Source organism: Simochromis diagramma, unplaced genomic scaffold (assembly GCF_900408965.1).
Source record: "Simochromis diagramma unplaced genomic scaffold, fSimDia1.1 OVJJ01000205.1, whole genome shotgun sequence".
NCBI classification, from domain to species: domain Eukaryota; kingdom Metazoa; phylum Chordata; class Actinopteri; order Cichliformes; family Cichlidae; genus Simochromis; species Simochromis diagramma.
The window spans coordinates 14,269,704-14,291,560 of NW_024386782.1; the positions used below are offsets into that span (position 1 = coordinate 14,269,704).

Genomic DNA, 21,857 nt, shown 5'->3' on the forward strand with positions numbered 1-21,857 from the left:
AATAATTTTATTAGATTAGATTTATTAGATTTATTAAATTTTTAATCATTTTAATTTACTGTTTTAATAAAACTTATACATGCCAATGCTACACTATTGTTTGGCTAATTCATGCTGTTTGAACAGCATGAATTAGCCGTGATTCAGACATACTTAATCACAATGAAAAAAGATTTAAAAAAAATATATGTGATAGATGTTGTATATATGGTAAAAATTGGTCTTTTTAGCTTTTCGGTAGGTTCTTGCTAGACAACATTACAGCTTATAATATGCCACATATAATGCAACTTTTGTGACTATTAATGACATGCCACTGTAATGCAATTAAAACGATAGGATGCTTTTATAAAGTGTTGTAGTGGCACAAATGCTAAGAATGGCACATTTTAACCCATTGCTAAGTGATGTCATTATAATATCTCAAATAGTTAAGAACTTTCAGGGGCCTCGGATGCACCTGTGTGCCAGGTTTGGTGGTTCAAGTTCTCATAGTCTGGACAGGGGTGGGCAATCTCAGTCCATGAGGGCCGGTGTCCCTGCAGGTTTTGGATCTCACCTTGGGTCAACACACCTGAATCACATGATTAGTTTGTTACCAGGCCTCTGGAGAACTTCAGGACATGTTGAGGAGCTAATTTAGCCATTTAAATCAGCTGTGTTGGTTCGAGGACACATCTAAAACCTGCAGGGACACCGGCCCTCGTGGACTGAGATTGCCCACCCCTGGTCTAGGATGAGATTGCAGACAAATAAACAAACACAAAGACAGACAAACAGAACGAGATTTGTGGTGTATATATTAAGATATATAGTGTATATAGTAAGATTAACTGCAGATCCATCCAGTGATCTTACATTTGCAGGAATAAAAGTTATCAAGTTTAATTAGTGGAGCTTATTTCTCAGCAACATTTGTCCCTTTAATAAATTGTCAGCCTGTCAGTTGACAACTTTTGTCATGACCTCAGCTGCAATGTAAGAGCTATAAAGAACCATCATACAAGTCAGTGTTTCCGAAGTTCTTGGATTTCCAGAGTTTTGTAATTGTAAAAAAAAAAGAGAGAAATATTAGAAATAATACATATACAAATACATATATTTGTGCCTTGCTTTTTCAGGCTGTCCTATCCCTGTACATTGTTATATCTAACAATTTTCCCTTCCATGCTTTTATGTTTTAAAATCTTTTAACGGAGAGTAGAGCAAAATCATTTGAGGGTGTCAACAGTCTAAGACTCCCTGTTTACTGCCAGTTAGCTTTGAGTTTGCTGCTATTCACTAAATTAGATTCCATCCTCACGGTCCAATATACTCCTAATTAAGAGCCTCACACACACACACACACACACACACACACACACACACACACACACACACACACACACACACTACCTTAAGGCTGATGTGTACTTCTGCACATGGGTCTCAAGGGTCAATTATGGCAGTGTAATGATTGTAATTTGCTAATTTTCAGCCCATTATCCAGTTTTATGTCTCATGCAGTGGGTTGTAATTTAGTGAAGGAGCAATGACTGCTTTGGCCGTTGGTTGATAGATGATAGTCAGCACTAGAAAAGGGGAGCTCTGTCATTAATAGTGCCTAGGAATGAGCTGTCATGTCACCACCAAGCCCACACACAGGGACAGAGCAGAGGACAAGAGGAGAGACTGCCCTTGCCGCATTGCCTTTGGTTGCTGTGAGCTTATACTGTATTTTTTACCTTATGGATGAACTGAAAGCTGTAAACAAAATTCAGAATTTCACACTTGAACCAAGTGAGTCAGTGTTATTTGTGCCATCCAGTCAAAACTGCAGTTATGTCATTCAAATATCTTTTCTTTCTTTTTTTTGTTGACGAATGTGCCCACTTTCCCCCCACTACCCTTGCTAATTATTTTTGCCCATTGTGTTTTTCACACATGTTGACATTCGGTCCACAGCACAGGGCTAAATCATCTCTGAAGTGGTCGCACAGGATCTGACAGCTGAGCAAGTAAAATACGATTTTTGTGCATCTTCGCATGGCACCATGGCTTCTATCTGCTGTTAGGAGAAAAAGGAGGAGAACCCACTTTTTCCTGAAGTGCCAGAACGTTTGAAAGGCAATTTCAAACAAGTGACAGAGTAATGGATGAGGGCAGCGGCGGCCATCAGTCAAGTGCTGCACAAAGCTAAGTCAGAGTTCCAGCTAACATATACTTATAACCACTCTCCTACCTCTGCACTACCTGCAAATGACTCAATTTCCCTCCCGTTGTTGGAAATGACTTTGAAAAAATGTGCAAAATCCAAATACCTTCCATGAAGATGCTAAGTATTTCAGAAATCCTTTGGCAATGTCACTTGGCCACTGAATTAATGCCAGGTAGTTTGTGTATGTATTGATGTTATGACGTGCTCATGAAGCAAATATTTTGGAGTGATTATTGACATTTTCTCACTAACATGATCTTAGTGCATGCATATATGGCTGTATTTTGTCTATGACTTTCTCAACAGGACGAGATAGGGTCAGGAGATGCACAAACATTATCACACATACAGCATTTATTAACATGTTTTTCAGAAAGATTTTTAATAAATCCCAGTTCTTTGGATTTTCCTCTATATTATGGTCATTTTCATTTTACATCTCCTTCACATAACTTTACACTCGCCAGAATTTGAATCCTCGATGGAATTTGTTTCGACAAACAGAATGAAGAAATTGAAAAGCACCAAAGGTCTGTGTGAGTATTGAATAATAATGATTTGTGACTGCTGTTTCAGTTTAAATTCTAAACAGACCAATTAAAGAATAGTAATAATACACAGTGTTCTTATTATTATTTTTTAAATACACAGTGTTCTTCTTCTTATTTTTTAAATACACTGTGTTCTTATTATTATTTTTAAAAAGTACTGTATTACATAATGCAGCATTTTACTTAATCACTTGCCAAAGAAAGTAATTTGTTACCAAATGCTTACTTTCTTTACGTAAGCAGAAGTACAGACACCTGGGTTAAAAAATACTCCAGTAAAAGTACTGAAGCAACTTTTTTTACCCAAGTAAAAGTGAAAAAGTACAGACTCTGAATTGTACTCAAAGTAAGAAAGGAAAAAGTTGCTCATCGAAGGATGTTTCTCATAACAATTTTACAATTAAATATTCACAGACCACGTAAAGTTACAGAGTAGGGTCGCTGAGGTGAGTAAAAGCAACACTCTGCTGACTCAGTGACTGCAGGGCTCCAAACCAGGAGCTTCATGGTGTGGGTTTCCGTGGCTGAGCGGCTCTTTTTGGTTGCCCTGTACTTTTGTCCATGTCATATATTCACTCAAGGTAAATGCAGATCAGCTGCCCTTTAAGTGTACACTTTCAGGTAAATCTCAATGAAAAGATAAACTGCACGAATCACAGATTTGTTTTCATTTTATTTTTAACAAAGATGCTTGTGCTCATTTACTTACATTAAATAAAGATAGCTCACTTCCAGCAAGATTTAGGTTGTTGCAGTCTTTCAGCAAACTAATATCTCCAAAACTCTGAAAAACTAAAGCTGAGCACCCTCATGTGCTAATACTGTTAAAACCACCTGGAGCTCTGCTGAGCAGCTGCTGAACTAATTTATCATTTCCAGTAAGGTTATTAGTATTCATTCTCAGGTTTTATCTAATGTTACACCCCTGAGGATTTCTTTGTCTCTGCTAATTGTGAGAGGGAGGATAAAGCCAAAATGAAAAAAGAGGACGGATGGGAATAAGGAGGTTCCTCCTCCTCCCATGGCACAAAAGGATGAAGACAATCTAATATCAACCCGTTCCTGCCCTTCTAAGACCTTTTGCTGACCTTTTCTTGTCATTTAACTATCACGAGTGGGGCTGTCGCTGTGAGGTGATGAATCTGTCAACTCGCAGTGCGTGCGCGTTGGGTGTTATATATGATGATTTTGGCATAATGGACGAAATTTCATACAAAATCTAATTAGTGAGACATCACTAAATGTGTTAGTGGGTAGTCATTCAACGGCAAAATATGGATGGAAGTCATATCTCTGTATCTATATCTATCTATATCCTTCTATTTCTACAGCTATCTGTCTATCTATAACAAAGTAACAAACTGTTCAAGCTACTAAACTATTAAATGCTAGTCTATCATATGGAATTGATAGTATTTTCTATGCTAATGCTTTACATCATGATTAAAATGTTATGTAAAAAACACTTATTCAACAGTCGCAGAGAACAAAGAAAACCAACTGGGATGTTGACTCTTTTAACACGCCACCGATCAAACTCTGTTCCACAAGCAGGATGTGCATTTATGTGCTTTGTGCATATGCATTATTTTCCTTTAAGAGAAAATTGTGTTTCTGTCTAGCTAATTAAATGCTGTTACAATATTCACAATAGACAAAACAGATATGACAGTTATGACAAACTCAAATCTATTGTTACTGCTGTTCCAGTTTCACACTGTGATTCATGGCTGTATAAATGAATGGAGCTGTTCTCTCTAAAAACAAAAAGACACTTTTACATTTACTTCAGCTGAGGAACTGCCAAATGATCAAACATGACAGCGGCGCATGCATGAGCTATTGCCTGCTGTCTTTTACGACTAACATACGCAGCATGCAGAGATCAATGAAAGTTGACAGATTAGGTTATCTTAACCTCTGCAGCATATCAGAACTACACTGCTCATTACCTTCTCTTGAGATGTTTTCTCTGAATTTACCGTCCTGATGAATGCTACGTGTAGTCTCGCCCCACAGGCGACCCCCCTGCTGGCCCGCCTGACTGATGGTTCAGTGATGTCATTTTAATAAGTGTGTATTAGCATGCAAAAGGTCTCCTGTGGATCTCAATTGGCACCTGTCAGATTTCATTGATGTTATGTTTGCTTTAACGCGTTCTATAGTTAAACATCTATAACATAATGTGTAAAATGATTATGTATCTGTTCTCACCAAATAGGAGGAAGACAGAGTGCCTGGGGAGATTAAACAGAGAAACAAATGAAATGGATAAATCTATCTGCTTTGTTTTCCATGGTGCAGTCTGTTCACAGATTGCAAAAGCCGACGAGTAAAACCTTCTGTTTGTGTAAAACCGTGTTCAGATTCAGCAGCTCTACAGGCATTTGGATAGTAAACAGGAAACAGAACATAAGTGTACGCTATCTGATAGCTCAGTGGGTTTTGCAGATGACCACACGAGTTTAAGTCCGACCTGCAGCCTTTTGCTGGGTTTCTTTCCCCTCATCCCTCCCCACTTTTCTGTATATCTTCACCACTCCACTATCCACTAAATGTAAAAATGCCCCCAAAAATGTTTTAAAAAACAAAACAAACATCTAGTATAAAAGATAAGCCTTTATTTGTAGTGAAGATAAAAACCACAATTCAAAGGATGGTTAATAATGGACCTGCCAGTGGTAGAAAGAGCATTTAAATGAAGGAATAAAGACAGCTGTTCATTTACCCTTTCATCATAGAGGCCTGATAGGATAATTTAATAAATGCTCTTGCATATTAAAATATGCTTTTAGTAGGTCTTACTTAATATATACTCACCGGCAGCTTCATTAGTTATACCTTTATAATACTGGACTGGACTCCCTCCTGCCTAAAGAACAGCCTTATTCTTTGTAGCACAGATTCAACAAGGTGCTTGTTGATTTCGAGCCATACTCATATGAAAGCTGCAGATTTGTCGACTGCACGTCCATGATGTGACTCTCCAATTTCTCCACATTCCAAAGATGCTGTATAGGATTGAGATCTGGGAGGTCATAAGAGTACAGTAAGCTTAATGTCAAGCTCAAGAAAACGTTTTGAGAGGATTTAAGCTTTGTGACATGGTGTGCTAGTGTGTTGGAAGCAGCCATAAGAAGATATGATCATAAGATGATGGACATGATCAGGAACAATACTCATGCGTGCCGTGGCATCTAAACAGTGCTCAGTAAGTACTACTGTAGGTTGCCCAAAATCCATCCATCCATTCATCCATCCATGCATGCATCCATCCATCCATCCATGCATCCATCTAGTTCAGGATTAGAGGCTGGAGCCTACCTCAACCAAATAGTGAAGGCAGGGCACAACCTGGAGAAGTCACCAGTCTTAAACTTCTGTAAATAACAGCGCAGGCTGCCTGGGGTTGTGCAGTGCATCTTTATCTTTTTAGTGAGAGAGCAGGCCTTATTTTGAGAGTTCCTGGATCTCAACATCAGTTCAGTTTTTAAACTGGCTTTGACAGTTATGCACTTGTCTTACATTTAAGAAAGATGATAGCACAAAGGCCAGAGAAAAGTTAATTATTAGCTGCAGCAGACAAGCACAAATTATTGCATGTACCATGGATTTGTGTCATGTGTACCAATGTTCTGGTTCTTATATAGTGCTTTACTCTGAGCACTCAAAGCTCTTTATACAACTTGCGTCAACTTGAGCTGGACTGACGTCCAAAGAATAGCAGGGATCAAAGTGAATCAAAGTGTCCAGCATTTAGACTAAATAGTCCTGGAAAAGGCTGGCAAGTAGCAGAAGGAATTCTTGTTCCTAAATTTCTCTGTCTTTTAGCTTTAATAGTTACAGATCTAACATAGGCCCTGGCCACTGAGTAGCATGTGAATAAATAAATTATGTCAAACATGCATTTATTGAACAAAGTCAGCTGTTTGAATACTGAGGGTGACTGTATGGAGCACGTAATTAAACTTTTCCGATACATGCTTTTAGTGATGTGTTTATTGTCACAGAGACGATGAAAATGTGATTTAACAGTCATGAAATCCGTTCATGATAGGAGGTTTGTGAGAGCATCTGTGTCAGTGTGTCTAAGCTACTGAGCCATGTCCTTCTCTTCTCAGCGTGCCGCTGAGCTGACGGAGGTCATAGTCAGAGCCACAGTGACATTTACAGCTCAGAGGCTTATGGAAACTCCCTGCTGTACCTGGAAATCTGTAATTATCTCACAACTAGCCTGCCTGCAGCCCAGCAGAAGGGTGTCAAAAAATGCACAAAGAAACAGAAGCACAGTGATTTGAACGTCACTCATAAGAGGTGTGATTTGGTTGAAAAGATAATGAACAGATGATGTTCAGTACAAAAAGGTTAATAGGAGAGCAGGTAGGCTTCGGGGAATTGGTTCTTTTTAATGAGAGTGTGTCCTGTGTCCTGCAGATTTATAATAATCTTTTATAATTATAAAACAGAAAAAGAAGATATTACTTTTATCTGCTTCTAATATAAGGGGAAGAAAATGCTTGAATGATTTGACATACGATAGCAACATGGACCTGCCTATTCGGATGTTGGTCAGTCGAGTTTCTGTCTGTCAATTAATGCATCATATTCAGCCAGAGGCTGACTCACTGTCTCTGCTACTACTGACATTTGAAATGTCTTAGCAAATATTGAATGGGTAGCAGTGAATTTTGGTACAGATATAGCCTCATCAGGGTGAGTTGCAGCAGGTTTTGTGATGCCTACATAGTCCTGTGAAGAATCAAATACACCCTTATTGCTTCCAAAGCCATTAAGAGGGTAAGCACAGCCAGGTGCTGTTAATCCGTTACACTTGATTAATTGATCGTCAGCAAGTGTGAGCACCGCTGTAATAGCAGAATTTTTCAGTTTGATGAACTGGTCAGGTGTGTGTTAGCACAATGCCGCAGTCCTCCCAGGAGTGGACGTCCAAACAAATTCACCTTAAAGTCAGGCACGTCCGACAGATGAGACCGAAGTGGAGATGTTTGACCATAATGGATAGCACCATGTTTGAAGAAGCCCAACAAGCACAAGAACCTCACACCAACTCTCAAACTTGGCGATGGAGCGATGATGATTTGGGCTTGTTTTATAGCCGCATTGCCTGGACACCTTTCGGTGATTAAGTCGACCAGGAAGATGTGATGCCGTCTGTCTGGCATCTCAAGCTTGGATGAAATTGGGTCAATGTCCCCAAGCACAGCATCAAATCTACAAAACCAAGTGTTGCAATAGTCCAGTCAGAGTCGGGACCTCAACCCGATGTGTCCTTAAGAGAGCTGTGCATAAATGAATGCCCGCAAACCTCAATTGACTGAAGAACAGTGGGCCAAAATTCCTTCACAACAATGTGAGAGACTGATCGTTTCACACACAATGACATTCATTAAAACATTGTTGCTACAGGTGTTTCTACAATGATGGAGGGGGCACTTAAGTTTTAACAGTACTACATGAAACCTTATTTTTTTTCACATGACTAGATTTCATCCATAACTCTTTAAGCTTGCAAAGCTGGAGATGCTCAACTGTTGTTTCTGTCAGTCCTAATTCATAATAGATCTGTTTAACTAAAATAAATTTGGCTGACATAAAAATGTGCATTTTTATACCTTTGACCAACAATTTAGGTTTAATTTATCAAAGAAAATCTTGAGAGTTGACATGAGTGCTTTTTAAGTTGTAAACCTGTCTAGTGAGGCTTAATTGGAGCCTTTTGAAAGTGTTAGGATAGAAAAAGAGAGAATCTGAATGGATTTATGGTTTAAATTGATCGGTGTTGCACTGTTTTTGTGTTCCAACCCGGAGACAAACAGCGTGGGATAGACTCCAATGCCCCTGTAACCCTGAAATTGATAAGTGATTAAGAAAATGGATGGATGATCTTAAAAAAATGTCATATATTATTATGACTGTAAAGCAGCATGATCCTGGCCAGGAGCGTGTTTAAATATAAGCTGCTGCGTGTGTGATCAGTGAAAGAGCAGGAAGCTATTAAATTGTTAGCTGGTGACCTATATTAAACAGCAGCTGACTGAGGTGCAGAGGAGGAGGTGATGAGGGTGAGTGAGAGTGTAGACACATGAGTGTGTGTGAGGTGTGTCAGGGGTGAAGGAGGGCAAGGCTGAGTGGTGCATCTGAGTGCTGTTGTTAAGAGCTAAATAACTGCTTACCGCTGTGAAAGCTACTGCAACGGAAGGGAGATGAAGCATGGGGAGGAGAAGGTGGCGAGGAGGAGGAGGAGTAGAACCATGATGAGATACTCAAGAGGCTGGTAGTGTTATTTATACCTGCTTTAGTTATCTCACACACTGGTATTTCTCTGTATACTTCCTCCCGCCTCCATCTCCCCTACAGGGTCTCTGCCCGCTCTGCCTCACTTTTTAATCCACTTCTCTGACCTCTTCTATTCTTATGCTATTGATGTAATTCAACTTTTTTTTTATCTACCCATCTTTACTGAACAAGTTTGCTGTAAAAGCACGCGGCTGAAGCATATAGTACTCAAACTATCATCTTTCTATCACAGTTATCCAGATGTTTGCGACTGTGCCTCACTCAGCGGTTAATGGTTTTAGGCACTTAGGCCAAAATGCTCTCCTCTTCAGCATTAAAGTCACAGCTGCATCTTCACTGACAGCAACAGTTCATCTGGTGAATTCCAATCCCACAACTTCAGTTTCCAATAAACACTAATTGCATCACAGACCTCCAAAGCCCCTAGCAGAATGAATGTGTATTGTCTTTGATAATGAATTCTCCCCATTCCTATATTGTGTTGTCTAAGGCATCAGCAATCCTGGGTGAATAGATAACCTAAATGTGTGTGTGCTTGTGCATTTGCGTGTGTGCGTCCCATTTGTGTAAGCTTTTACTTTGTCACCCTGAGGTCAAGTGGATGGTGCGACAATCTCCCAAATGCAATTAGGAAGTGGCCGGCTATCTAAAGGAGACTCTGATGAATTACTCCTGCATGTCTTTCTTTAACTGACTTGGAGTTAAAGTGGCAAATAGATTCACCCATACACAGAGACAAACTGCACATTGTGTGAATACCGAGCTTTTTACTGCATTTCAGCGTGCCAAACAGGCTCTAAAGAATTTATAGCATTGAGATTGTTATCTCCTTAAAGTGGGACTATTTATTGCAGAATTTTCTGGAGGAGAGTGAGATGAGAAAATCGATTCTGGTGCGTTTGCATTAGAAGACATTTCAGAAGTAATTTTAGCTCAGTTTTAAAGAGGTAAGAACTCTTCTTGATTTATTTTCCCAATTGTCCTTGTTTGCAGTATATGTAAAGAGATGCTTTCATTCACTATACCAACCAATGGAGGCTTGTGAATCGAATACTAAGCTTACTTAACAAGCCTTGGTTACTTTCTAATTAGTAAGCCTTTCTTCTAGCAGTGTGGTCTTTTAGTCTGAAGTAGTGGAATAAAGCTTGGACTGGGGACCTAAAAATCTCTATAAAATGCAGTGACAAAAGAACCACTACTAATATTGATAACATCGCCTCCCATCCACTGCCAGGTGCTCGGTGTCCTCTCTGTGTCTTCACCGAAACCTTCGGAGACAATCCTCTTAATGCCAGCAGGGAAAGGCTTATTGTAAGGCCATGAACCTTCATCATCCTCTTTCTCTCTTTTGCATTTTGCTCTTCCAACCCTACTCTCTCAAAACAACAACAGTAAAATAAAAGTAGCTGGAGAGGAGAGCTCTTTATAATGTTCAACTACTGCATCTATATTGAATCACTTCGATATGTATTTCCAATAAAACTAATGTGTGTGTGTGTGTGTGTGGATACAGAGCTCTGTCTCATCTAGTATTTACTGGACTGCATTAGACTGTATAGCTTTGAATTGCTGAGTACAGATGGAGCATTAGGGGTTAAAATAATGTCCTTAAAAGTACAGTTGGTAAGTCTGAAGCTGGCAAACTAGTTGGAACATCTTAAACAGTTCACAGCTTATGGTGACAGAAGACTTATAGCACATTGTTTGCTCAGTCACTATACAATCATCCATGTGTGATTCAGAGCAAGCTCTGTCTTCATGAACTAATTTACAACTACAATAAAATTCACGAATGTTGTAAAAATCCAACCAGTTACCAAGGATCCGGTGACCTTGCTAGACTGCAGGCTACGAAGTTCCTAATTTAACAGAAACATAAATCCCCTTTTCTCAGTGCATTTCTATTATTTGCAAACTGCTACCAGATACCTGACCAAAGGCACACAGCTCAAGCTCTTATCTTTCTGCATGAGAAAAAAACCCTCATAGCGAAGGAAAAACCAAGTCCCATTAAAATCTGACACTGAATAAAGCATTCAAAATGATTTCTGATTTTATTCAGTGGGTGTTTTTTGGAGCACACTGTGCATATTGGGCAGCATGTTTGTACTTAATTCATAGAATATTTGCAGAACATTGGGTGCATAAGGAGGCGTGAGGACTGTAACACTACTCAGTTACACACACAGGTCTGACTGAGTGTAGTGTTAGAGTTTATCTGTGGGCCAGTAGTGGGATAAAGTGTAATCCATCCATTAATTAAACTTGAGGGGCAAGGGTGACCGTGAGATCAGTGCTGAAGGCAAGAGAGTGAAGGAATCGAGGCTTAAAACCGCCTGATACTCTGCTTAGAAACCCTCTTTAATCAGGGTCTTACAGCTTCCTACCACACATACACACACACACACACACTGTCACAGTAAAGCTTTTGTGTTTCCCGCTCTGCACAGAGTCAGACAAATGTGCACAGACACACCAGATGGAGTCACAACAGTATTTGATTAAGAAAAGGAATTAACATGATTGAATTTTCTGTTTCTCTGTTGAGGCTTGACTGAGAAAGTGGGTTCATATAAGGCTTTCAGTACTTTAGAAGTCACTACTTGAATTTTTCATAATCCTGTGTGCATTGCATTATGAACCTAAAGATGTTTTCAACAGAGAGGTGACGATTGTTTGCGTGCTGTCTTTGGGTGTCAGAATGTGAATTTTCTACAAGCTTCCAGATGAAACCTATGACCTATGGTTTGAAGGTATATGGAAATGCATATAAAACGATCACCTCAACTCAATATTGTATTGCAAAAAAAAAGCAGAAGAGTGTGCAGAACAAACTATTATGATGCCACTAAACCAAACTGCTGAATACGTAGAAATTTGCTGAATGAAAAGATTTAAAATTATGCTGATTATGTATAAAGTACAAAGCCATCAATTACCTCCAGGTGTCCAGGATTTGTTCCAGCTGAGAACAAGCAATTATGAATTAAGAGGAGTATTTCTTTTTCAAAAACCTATGATAATAAATAATGAAAAAAAAACACTGTATTTCTGTTACTGGGATAATTTTAGGGAATAATGCCAGAGATGATCTGAAGTTATGCAGCACTTTTGTTACACTTAAATGTTTTACTTAAAAAATGTGTTCAGTAAGAAATACATCAAAATTTGATTTACTTGAAATTAATGTTATTATGAAATAACATCGTCACTTTGTGATTAGATAACCCTTTATGTATAAAGGGTAATTGTTGTTTTTTACTTGTTTATTGTCTATTATTTATTTTCTGAAATGAAAAATGACATGAAAAGGAAGAGAAGAAAGAAATTTAAATTGCATTTCTTGAATGTTTTGCTGTAGATTTCACGTTTAAGCGTCAGTGTTCGTAGATCCTGATTGCTGCGTGTATTTAAAGTACTTAGTAACAGTCACTTCTGTAGTAAGTCATTCACATCTGACATGTTACAACTCTTCCACTGTTGCTTAAATTTTGAAGCCCCGTTAATTAATTAATGTATCAAAATGAACTGTCATTTAGCTGCATGTATGCAGTCACCAATCACATCTGATTTCTTAAAAAAACTCTAAAAAAAAAGTTTGCTGACTTTTAAAAAGCAGTAAAAAACAAACAAACAACAACTTCAAAAAGCTTTTTTCTCCCTAACCCTAACCCTGTTATTTTCACAGTGCTGTTTTAATTAAGCAGAGCCATTATGAGCCACGGGGTCATAATAGAAGAGTCCGGTAAAACCTGTGAGTGCTTTTATAGCACCTAATGTTCTCGTTTCATTAACATCCATGTGGGTTATCAATCATCCAGTTCATGGTGAGTGGTTGAAAAGAAGGCAAAGAAGAAAGGTTTTAGATCTTCAATTCTTAACCCTCTCGAGGCAGGCGTTGCCGATTTGCAACAGTTAAAAACTAACATCCTGATTACCCCACATACATATTTTATGAGGTTTTTTTTACTCAGAAGTACCACTGCAGGACTTGGTTGTGCATTAGCAACAAAAAGTTTAATTTAAGCCTAATTTAAGCCTGTGTTGTCGAAACCTAGATATTTTAGGGGATAATCCAAAGTTCAGCTGCCTTCTTTTTAGGCGCTCAAGAGTTCTTGTTTCATTAATCTGGATTTTGTATTCTATTAAGTGGCATTAAGTGTATTCTATTAAGTGGCACTGTCTCTAATTCCTAGTTTTTAAGGAGTGGTGTAACATGTTTTTTAATACAGACCTTTTGTGATGTATGGTTTGCAAATAGTGGCACTGACAAAAAGACTGGAGGTGGAGCTGGAGGTAAAAGAGCTGAAGATATGAAGATTTTCATTAGCAGCGACGAGAAGGGACAAGATTAGAAATGAGCACATCAGAGGGAGAGCTCAGGTTGAGCGGTTTGGAGAAAAAGCTAGAGAGGCATGGGTGAGATGGTTTGGACATGTGCAGAGGAGGGATAGTGGATATACTGCACAAAGGATGCAGAGTCCAGGCTGTAGGCAAAGAGGAAGACCTCAGAGGAGGTTCATAGATGTAGGGAATGATGCAGGGGCAGAGGGTTAATGTGACAGAGGAGGATGCTAGGGATAGAGTGAAGTCGAGGCAGATGATCTACTGTGGTGACCCCTGAAGGGAGCAGCCGACAACACAACAGTCTGTAAACGAATCTCAGTCAGTTGAACCATTTGTTATATCTGATTCCCCTGCTATCTCTCTCAACTTTTCTTATGAATAAAGGCTCAAACAAATACACAAAGTTTCTCGGTAAGTCTATATCTGTGGCACACACACACACACACATACACAGAGGAACTTTGTTTAGCAGTGATTAGTTATCATATAGACGATCACATTATCACTTTACAAGTGATAATCAGAAAACTAGAAAACTATGCAACAAACAGACTTATCTGCAAAACATTTAGTGCACAAATTCAATTTAGAAACTTTACAAACTCAGTACATGAAGTGGAGGAAGTAGAGACTATAAGACATTCAAAAAGATTCAAAAATACATGATACAGTGATGACGATCTGGGAGGAGGAGCAGAAAGAGCTGATTTAGCCATTTGGACCTAAAGTTAAATTCTTATTTTAAACAAGCTGCGTTTGATGTGGTTAAAATGAAGATTGAACAGAAAGTGTGAGCAGTCCAAAATATAGAAATGAAAGTTAAAAGAAATGAAATGCTGTGTCAAGTCATGCAATTTGCAGCGGGAATGTGCAAATTTGTTTTGGCTCCTTGTGACAACGTGTTAGCTTGCAGGGAATCATTTTCTCATTAAATGTATCCTTACTGTCCCTTTCCATTATTTTGGCAATTTAACATCCCAAGAAATACATGTTCCCCGACAGCTTGACATTTTGTGTCGATGCAGTTTATGCCGCTGAAGCATGCAGTGGAGTACCATCTATTTTAGATGATTGTTATTATCGAGCCATTTTTTGCTGACTCTTGAATTTTCCTCTCTTCCGTGGCGACGGGCCAGCTCCCTGAAGCAAAAATCTATGCATTTGGATATTTACTTTGAAAACCGACCCTTTTTCGCTCATGGTGTGCACGCCAAAAGATTGGGCTTCATTTCATCCATGCATGGCAGAAGGTTGAAATTATAGCATTCCCTCTGCTGATGAGGAACAAACTAAGTGGCGGGAAAGAAAGTCTATATATGCATGCACATTATTAGGCTTGCATGGATGGGTGTGTGTGTGTGTGTGTGTGTGTGTGTGTGTGTGTGTGTGTGTGTGTGTGTGTGTGCGCGCAAAGTACTTGCAGAGAAAGTAGGAATCTGCTTGAAATCTCTGTTATTACCATTAACATATACACATCTTATTCCTCCTCTTCCCTCGCTCTCGCGCTCTCGTTCTTTCCTTGCTTCGTTATAAAGCTCTGTTTGATTCTCGTTTAAAATGTAATCCAAAAAAACGCATTGGTCAAAACAGATGGAGCGAAAAATGTATTTCTATCCAACCTCCAAACTGTTAAGTGGAAGTACCTTTTCCTTCTTCTACCACTAAGTCAGCACTGTATTAAAATCACCCTATCTGGGCACATCTGAGACTATAGGCCTGCCTGTGCATGTACCGGCATGCTTATTTCCCTTTTTCAAATATTGTCTTTCTACAAATGCAAATTGTGTCCCACTGTGATATTGAGAAACTTGTCATTTCTACAAAATTTAAAAGGAGGACAATTCAGGGGCTGGGCATCTTGAAAATTCATAAGGGATCAAACTTTGAAGAGGACTATGTTTGGCTTCACCCTAAAGCAGATTTGCAGAGTTGAATCAGGTTAAAAGGATCTGTGTGCATGAGAGTGGAGAGGAGCTAAAGTGGAGAGAAGCCAGCGATGACAGGGAGCTTTGTCTTTGTGTTTGTTAGTGGCGTTTCCTCTATGTCCCACTCTGTTCTGAGATATCAGCCAGCACAGGGTCAGAGCACACCAGCTTTTCATTGCCTCTGCAAAAAAGATTTCCCAAATCCCTGAAATGAACACTTGTGCCGGGGGATGAATGCCGCAGACGAGTCTAGAGTCACAAACACACAACACAATACACTGCCAGAGTGTGGTGTAAACACTTTGCAGACAGGACAAATTCACTCCTTTGTTGAGGTGGCGCAGCTCGACACAAATCAGAAATTATTTTTTCTCTTAACTACACCCCAGGAGCTCCGCAGTGTGATTTTTGTGAGCTGCTCATGCTGACAAAGATTCCTGTGTCCAGAAATGGACTGAAATTTGAAGTGATAGCCAATCTGTAAAGAAAAATGCCAGCAGTGTCTATTGTTAGTTTTGCTTCATTACCCGCAGTTTGAGTCATCTTTAACTATCTGAGCTGTTGGGTGGCTACTGCTGTGTTTGAGAAAATGGCTGGGAGGGAAAAAAGGCAGAAACAAACAAAGCAAAATAATAAGATTTTTACCAACAGTGTCATGAAAGAAAATTAAATGAATGAGGAGAGAAGAAATATTTCCCAAAGCTTTCTTTTTTTGTTGTTGTTTATTCACATAATGTGGACTTAAATTGCTTGTAGGTCTGATAGTTGTGCTGACTGCTTTCATGTTAAGTACCCATCAGTGTCTGTCCACTGATGAACCACATGCTGCGCAGATGTTGACTCTGTGTTGCCTTTGTCTTCTTCATCTTTGTGTCTATTTTTTAAAAAGAAAGATCAAAAAGAAGGTTTTTATTAGCCACCTAGCTCCTACTCGAAACTATCTAAAAATCAGTGTCTTTGCACTTCAAAAAACAAAAACAATTCTCACTACTTCTGACTGTGTAATCCTTTTAAATGTAACATTTCCTCATTTCTGTTCCTCTTAGGGGAGATTTGTGCCTTTAAGATCAACGGCGATGATGCTCCATTTGAGGCCGTGGTGTTGAATCGCACATCAGGAGAAGGAGTGCTGAGAGCCAGTAGCCCTGTGGACTGTGAGAGCCAGAAAGAGTACACCTTTATTATCCAGGCCTATGACTGTGGGGCCGGCCCAAGTGGTGCAAACTGGAAGAAATCCCACAAGTAAGTCAAGCTGCGACTGTTCATGTGTCTGCATTCGATTTAGCTTTAATCAATAAAACGTCATTATGTTAAAGATTCTTTTTTGTAGTGCGCCAAACATTTCAGGAAGTGTCTTGTTTATTTGTGCTTTTGTGAAATTCTGTATATTTTCTGAAAACTCTCTTATGAAAATGTAGTATTAAAACTGTCACATACGGCGCTGCCTGTTATTATTTATCACAGTGTGACTCATTTGTGTAGCTGCAACTATAGCTGATTTATAGGGGGTGGACAAAACAACGTCTTACAAATAATAGATGTTATCTTCAAAATATACATGTCAGACTTACAAAGGAAGCTGCTCAAGTGAGTCACATTAACTTCTGGGAAGCAAAAACAACAAAACAATGCCAGTGTTTAAAAAACAGAAAAACATCTCCAGCAAAGTCGTTGTCATAAATGCAAACTGTGCAAATGTTTTGAGCCACCCCTGATTTCTTTATATTTCTTAGGTGGTAACAATAATAATAATAATAATAATGATAACAGTGGTGGTAGTAATGGGAAATAAGTGCATATAGGACTAAAAACAGAGTTTGTACAAACTTAATGAGTTTGAAAGTCAGTATTTGGTTAACCATCTTTCGACGCAGCATGAACTCTCTTAGGGAAACCTTCTTGCAATTTCTTAAAATAACTTTTAGTAATAATTCTCCAGGCTTCTTGAAGGACAGTCAAAGCTCTTCCTTGGATGTTGGCTGCCTTTTGTTCTGTTCAGAGTGTCTGGGATCGTTGTCATGTTAAAAAATGAAGCCGTTGACAATCAGATGCTTTCCAGACTGCTTATTGCTTATAGCTCTTTGGGAATGACCTTGCTAGTGCAAAAAATAATATTTTATGCCTGTGTCATTTTTTATAGATTCAACTAAAGAAATTTTAAAATCATTTATACAGTTTAAAATTTACATTCCTCTAAAAATGGACCGAAAAAAGGTCTGGACTGATAACTGTAAAAAAGTAGCCAAAGTATGTCGAGAAACTTTGAAAAACTTAAGACCACTTTTAAATGTTGCAAGCAAGTCTGGCTCCTTGGAAACGAAATATTTAAAATAAAATGAGGGGTGACTCAGTACTTTGCCACAGTACTGTGTTTATGCAATGTCTGTGGCTTTGCATTCATTTGAATCTTTATTTTGTTCTAAAAGTGTAATATGCAAGTAAAAAGGCTCCTGTAGGTTTAGCTCTGTTTATAAATTCCTTCATAAATTACACTGCGAGTTACAAAAAAGAATAACTGTGATAATGAGATTGAGTCTTTCTTTTCCTAGTTCCTTTCTTCTGTTGTTATTGTCTCTCAGTCCTTTATACTCTAGCAGTCACAGCTGTTGCAGATATGTCTGAAGATATGTCCTCCTAATGCTTTGTCAATATAATGTCTGTCTGTAAACTGTGTAGCGGTGCTATGTGAATTAGATTGACAGACAGGCAGACTGGCGTGGACAGCAGCAAATCAAACCCTCTGGTTCTCCAGTCAGAAGCACCAAGCGGCTAAAATAAGACACCGCTTATGGGAGAAGAGCGAGAAATGGAGAGAAATTTATCAGCTCAGGGATCTGTGATGAATTTCTTTAGTGGGAGATGAATGACACAGACTGTACCCTGTGTGTGTCTGTGTGTGTCACATTATCATGGCGTGACATTCTAAATAGGCCTCATTAAGCTAATGTCATTAATTAGCCAGATGTGCTTGCTCAGATACGGTGGGCGTTGCTGGCAGCAAAGGTCACCGGTGAAGAAAACTTCATGATACATCTGCGTTATTGCTTCATTTATATACTTTAGTGCACAAATGTTATCTGAGAGCTGCGTTAACCTTCCAGCTGATGATATTGTGAATTCAGAGTTGAATGTAGGGAGAGGAAAAGCAGGTGCGAGAAAAATTTGAAGCTTGAACAACAACAACCCAGCGTTGCAAAACATTCAGGGGATGAATCTGTGCTTTTTCCTTAGCCTTAGTCTTCCTATTTACCCATTTTAGCTCCACATTAATTACATATTTTACCTAGTGTGTAATCCCTCATACCAGCATCTTCTGGCTTCTACTTTTTCTTACATCCAGAGCTGTAGTTCACATCCAGGTGGATGATGTCAATGAGTTCTCCCCAATCTTTCGGGAGTCTCTGTACAAGGCATCAATAACAGAAGGAAAGATCTATGACAGCATTTTGCAGGTATCAGTTTTCTGTTTTTATCATTGCTTTATTGTTAAAATCAGTATGTCAGATAAATGAATATGGTCTAACAATGCCACAAGAAGCGTACACAGCAACAATGTTATTAGTAGTGTTTGTGTTGGATTAAAGTGTATGTTGGTTGTTAAAGGTGGAAGCCTGGGACCAGGACTGTTCACCACAGTACAGCCAGATCTGCAACTATGAAATTGTGACTGCCGGGACACCATTTGCCATAGACCGCAATGGTAAGTGTTTTTGTACATGCGTGGCTTATTGTCTGGCTGGAAAGTGATATGATTAGGAGCGATCACATAAAAAATAAAAATAAAAATTGGTCATTATTAACATTTCTTTTAAATCAAAAACAAAAAATGATAAAAAAAAAAAATGTTTTGATGATGAAGGATTTAATTAAATCGTAAGAACATAAAGAATTGACCGAATAGGTTCAGGCTGAAGCTTTAAGTACTCACACCTGCTGTTTTCTAGCTACAGTAAATATCACCAGAAACATCCCAAAGAACATAATAAATCAAGAAAAAGCATTAAACAAGTAGAAAGACTAATATTTCATAAACAGTGATAATCATACCTCACTGTTATAAGTGTTTATGACCCGAGTTTTAAACACACAGATTTTTAATCCCCTATCACAATCACTCAACGTGTTTACGCTTTTTACAGATATACATCTTTTTTAAAATATTGATCTTGACCTTGCTTTTTTAAACATACCTTTGAAACAGCCTCTGAATACGTCCTGGAAAGAGATTATTTTGTGCTTTGTACATTATCAGTGCAGTGCAGAGATCAACTAAGTCATAAAATATTAAAGCATGCAATTTAATAAACAGTCTGTTGGTTGGTTTATAATAATCTGATCTATTTATAATTCATTTAGCTTTCTTCTGTAGCAAATAAACTGAATTGATGTGTTTTGGATGTGTTTCCCCATACCTTCACACAATAGGTAATTGTGAAACTTTCAAGGAACAACAGAGTATGTGTATATAACTTTTAAAGATATTGTTAATGTTATATAATATTACAGTTTTTAAGGCTTTTATGTTGAACATTTGGGAATTGTTTGTGTGAGCCTGTCGACATAATTTAAAGTGAATTACCACACTCAAAAATGTAGTGTGAGCCACTCTTGTGAAATTCTTTCAGATGTTTATGAATGTTTAATTCACTTTTACTATATTCAAAAGCTGTTCCAAACCTTTCCCCAGTGCAATATAAATCTGTGTCATTAGCAAATAAAGCAAATATTAACAATTTCGACATGCTACATATGTCATTTATGTACAATATAAACAGCACAGGGCCCAGCACAGAACCCTGTGGAACCTCACAAGTAACCATCACTAAATCATAGTCAGCATTAATTATACATCTATTCTGATATCATTCATCTAGGTAACAATATAAACATAAGATGATTGTCCCTCTTAAACCATTCCAGTTCTTGCATAAGTATTTTGTGCTCTAAAGCTTTTTGAGGTCACACAGTGTATTTCTTGTTATCCAGTGCGTGTGTTACATCTTCTACTCATTGCATTACAGTTAAGGAGGAAGACCTATTTGCTTTAAACACAAACTAACAGTCACTTGATAGAATAGTGTATTTCAATGCTTCCAGCTCTGGGAAGTGGAGAAATTGTTCTTTAATTGGATAATGTGTTTTTCTCCACTTTTATATATTGGAATGGCTTTTGTTGTGTTTTCTTGGAAATATACTTGAAACAAATGACTGTAGACACTCTACACAAGTTTGTATTGACAACATCTTCATCTACACCCTCTCTTGACACCACAATCTTATTGGCTAAGCAGTTACGATAGTTTGCTGTTTAACTTCTTTTTAAACTACTTTAACTCGTTATTTTTAAAAAATGAGACTGTTAAACACTCATTTTATGGTAATAATCAATTTAATTTAGTCTAATAGCTCTTGTTAATTTACTTTAGATGTCATATATATAGAGCACAAAAGCATTTATATTTATTGTAATACTGACCTTGCCTTGTGGGATTAAGGCCTTTTCACACTTTTGATGTATTAACCACAAAACAGTTAAATTCATGCACTTTCGGTGAATAACAAAATATAGTGTATATAGTAGTGGCTCTCCACCTTACACCTTACTGTATTTGTAGCACAATCTCTTATTTTGTTGGTAAACATCATTTTTAATTTTTATCATATGAGAAATTTTTTACATTTCCAATACAGTTACTCTAACTCTAACGGCTGTGAGGTTCTTGTCCCACTTGAACACAAACAGAATGCCCAATGTCTTGAAAAGAAGAAAACAATTCCTCAGCCATACATGTAATACTGTGATCTCAGCCAGCTGAACTTTGCCAAAGACGAACATGAGACAGCCCGAGAATACTCCGAAGACTTTAAAATGAATAATGGAACAGGCCATGGAGAACAACTTTGTGTAAAGGCATAATATCGAGGATGATTTTAAAGTAACGCTGTCTGCTCAGCAGATTAATGTTAATGCAACAATAAAATACATCTTGAAAAGGGAAAAACAGACAACTGTGAAATATTCCTTTTTATTGTAATAATACTGTAATCCATGAGGTAGCTTTTTATTGGTTCATAGCTCAAAAGTTACTTGACAGATAGCTGCCTTCCTCTTAAATTGTTTTGAGTTTTCCCGTGTTCCTTTGTGGCTTTACGCCAGTCCTACTTGACTGGAGGAGTGTATTTTATTTTTGATTAAGTGCTATTCTGAGCTTATCAGCCTATATAAAATTTCAGCTTTGGGATTTGCACTACTGTCTCTCTGAGCCTGCACATCCACACTGCGCTGATCTGTGTAATCCAAACAGACACATACACTGCTTTCTTTACTGTATCTCCCCCTCTTAGGTTCATATTTAATATTTTGTCTTATTACTTTTTGAGTTCAACCTCCTGGTCTTTTTCTCTCAGTCTTTTACCGTTGTCTGGCTCATTCAATTTAAAGCCCTTACAGGCACAATATTATTGTTCGGAAGAAACATATTAGTTAGACTTTCTTTATAGAGAAATGCTAATTTTGTG

The 21,857-nt window shown here is 38.2% G+C and overlaps 1 protein-coding gene across 2 annotated transcripts in view; it reads left to right on the top strand.

Annotated features, from left to right (window-relative positions):
* Window positions 1-21,857, top strand: part of LOC120727645 (calsyntenin-2-like) — a 157,176-nt gene that overhangs the window by 95,950 nt on the left and 39,369 nt on the right. For both annotated transcript variants that reach the window (XM_040022039.1, XM_040022038.1), the window contains 3 exons: window positions 16,385-16,580; window positions 18,679-18,790; window positions 18,942-19,038. In XM_040022039.1, the coding sequence (XP_039877973.1) occupies window positions 16,385-16,580; window positions 18,679-18,790; window positions 18,942-19,038 (405 nt within the window). The remainder of the gene's footprint in view (window positions 1-16,384; window positions 16,581-18,678; window positions 18,791-18,941; window positions 19,039-21,857) is intronic.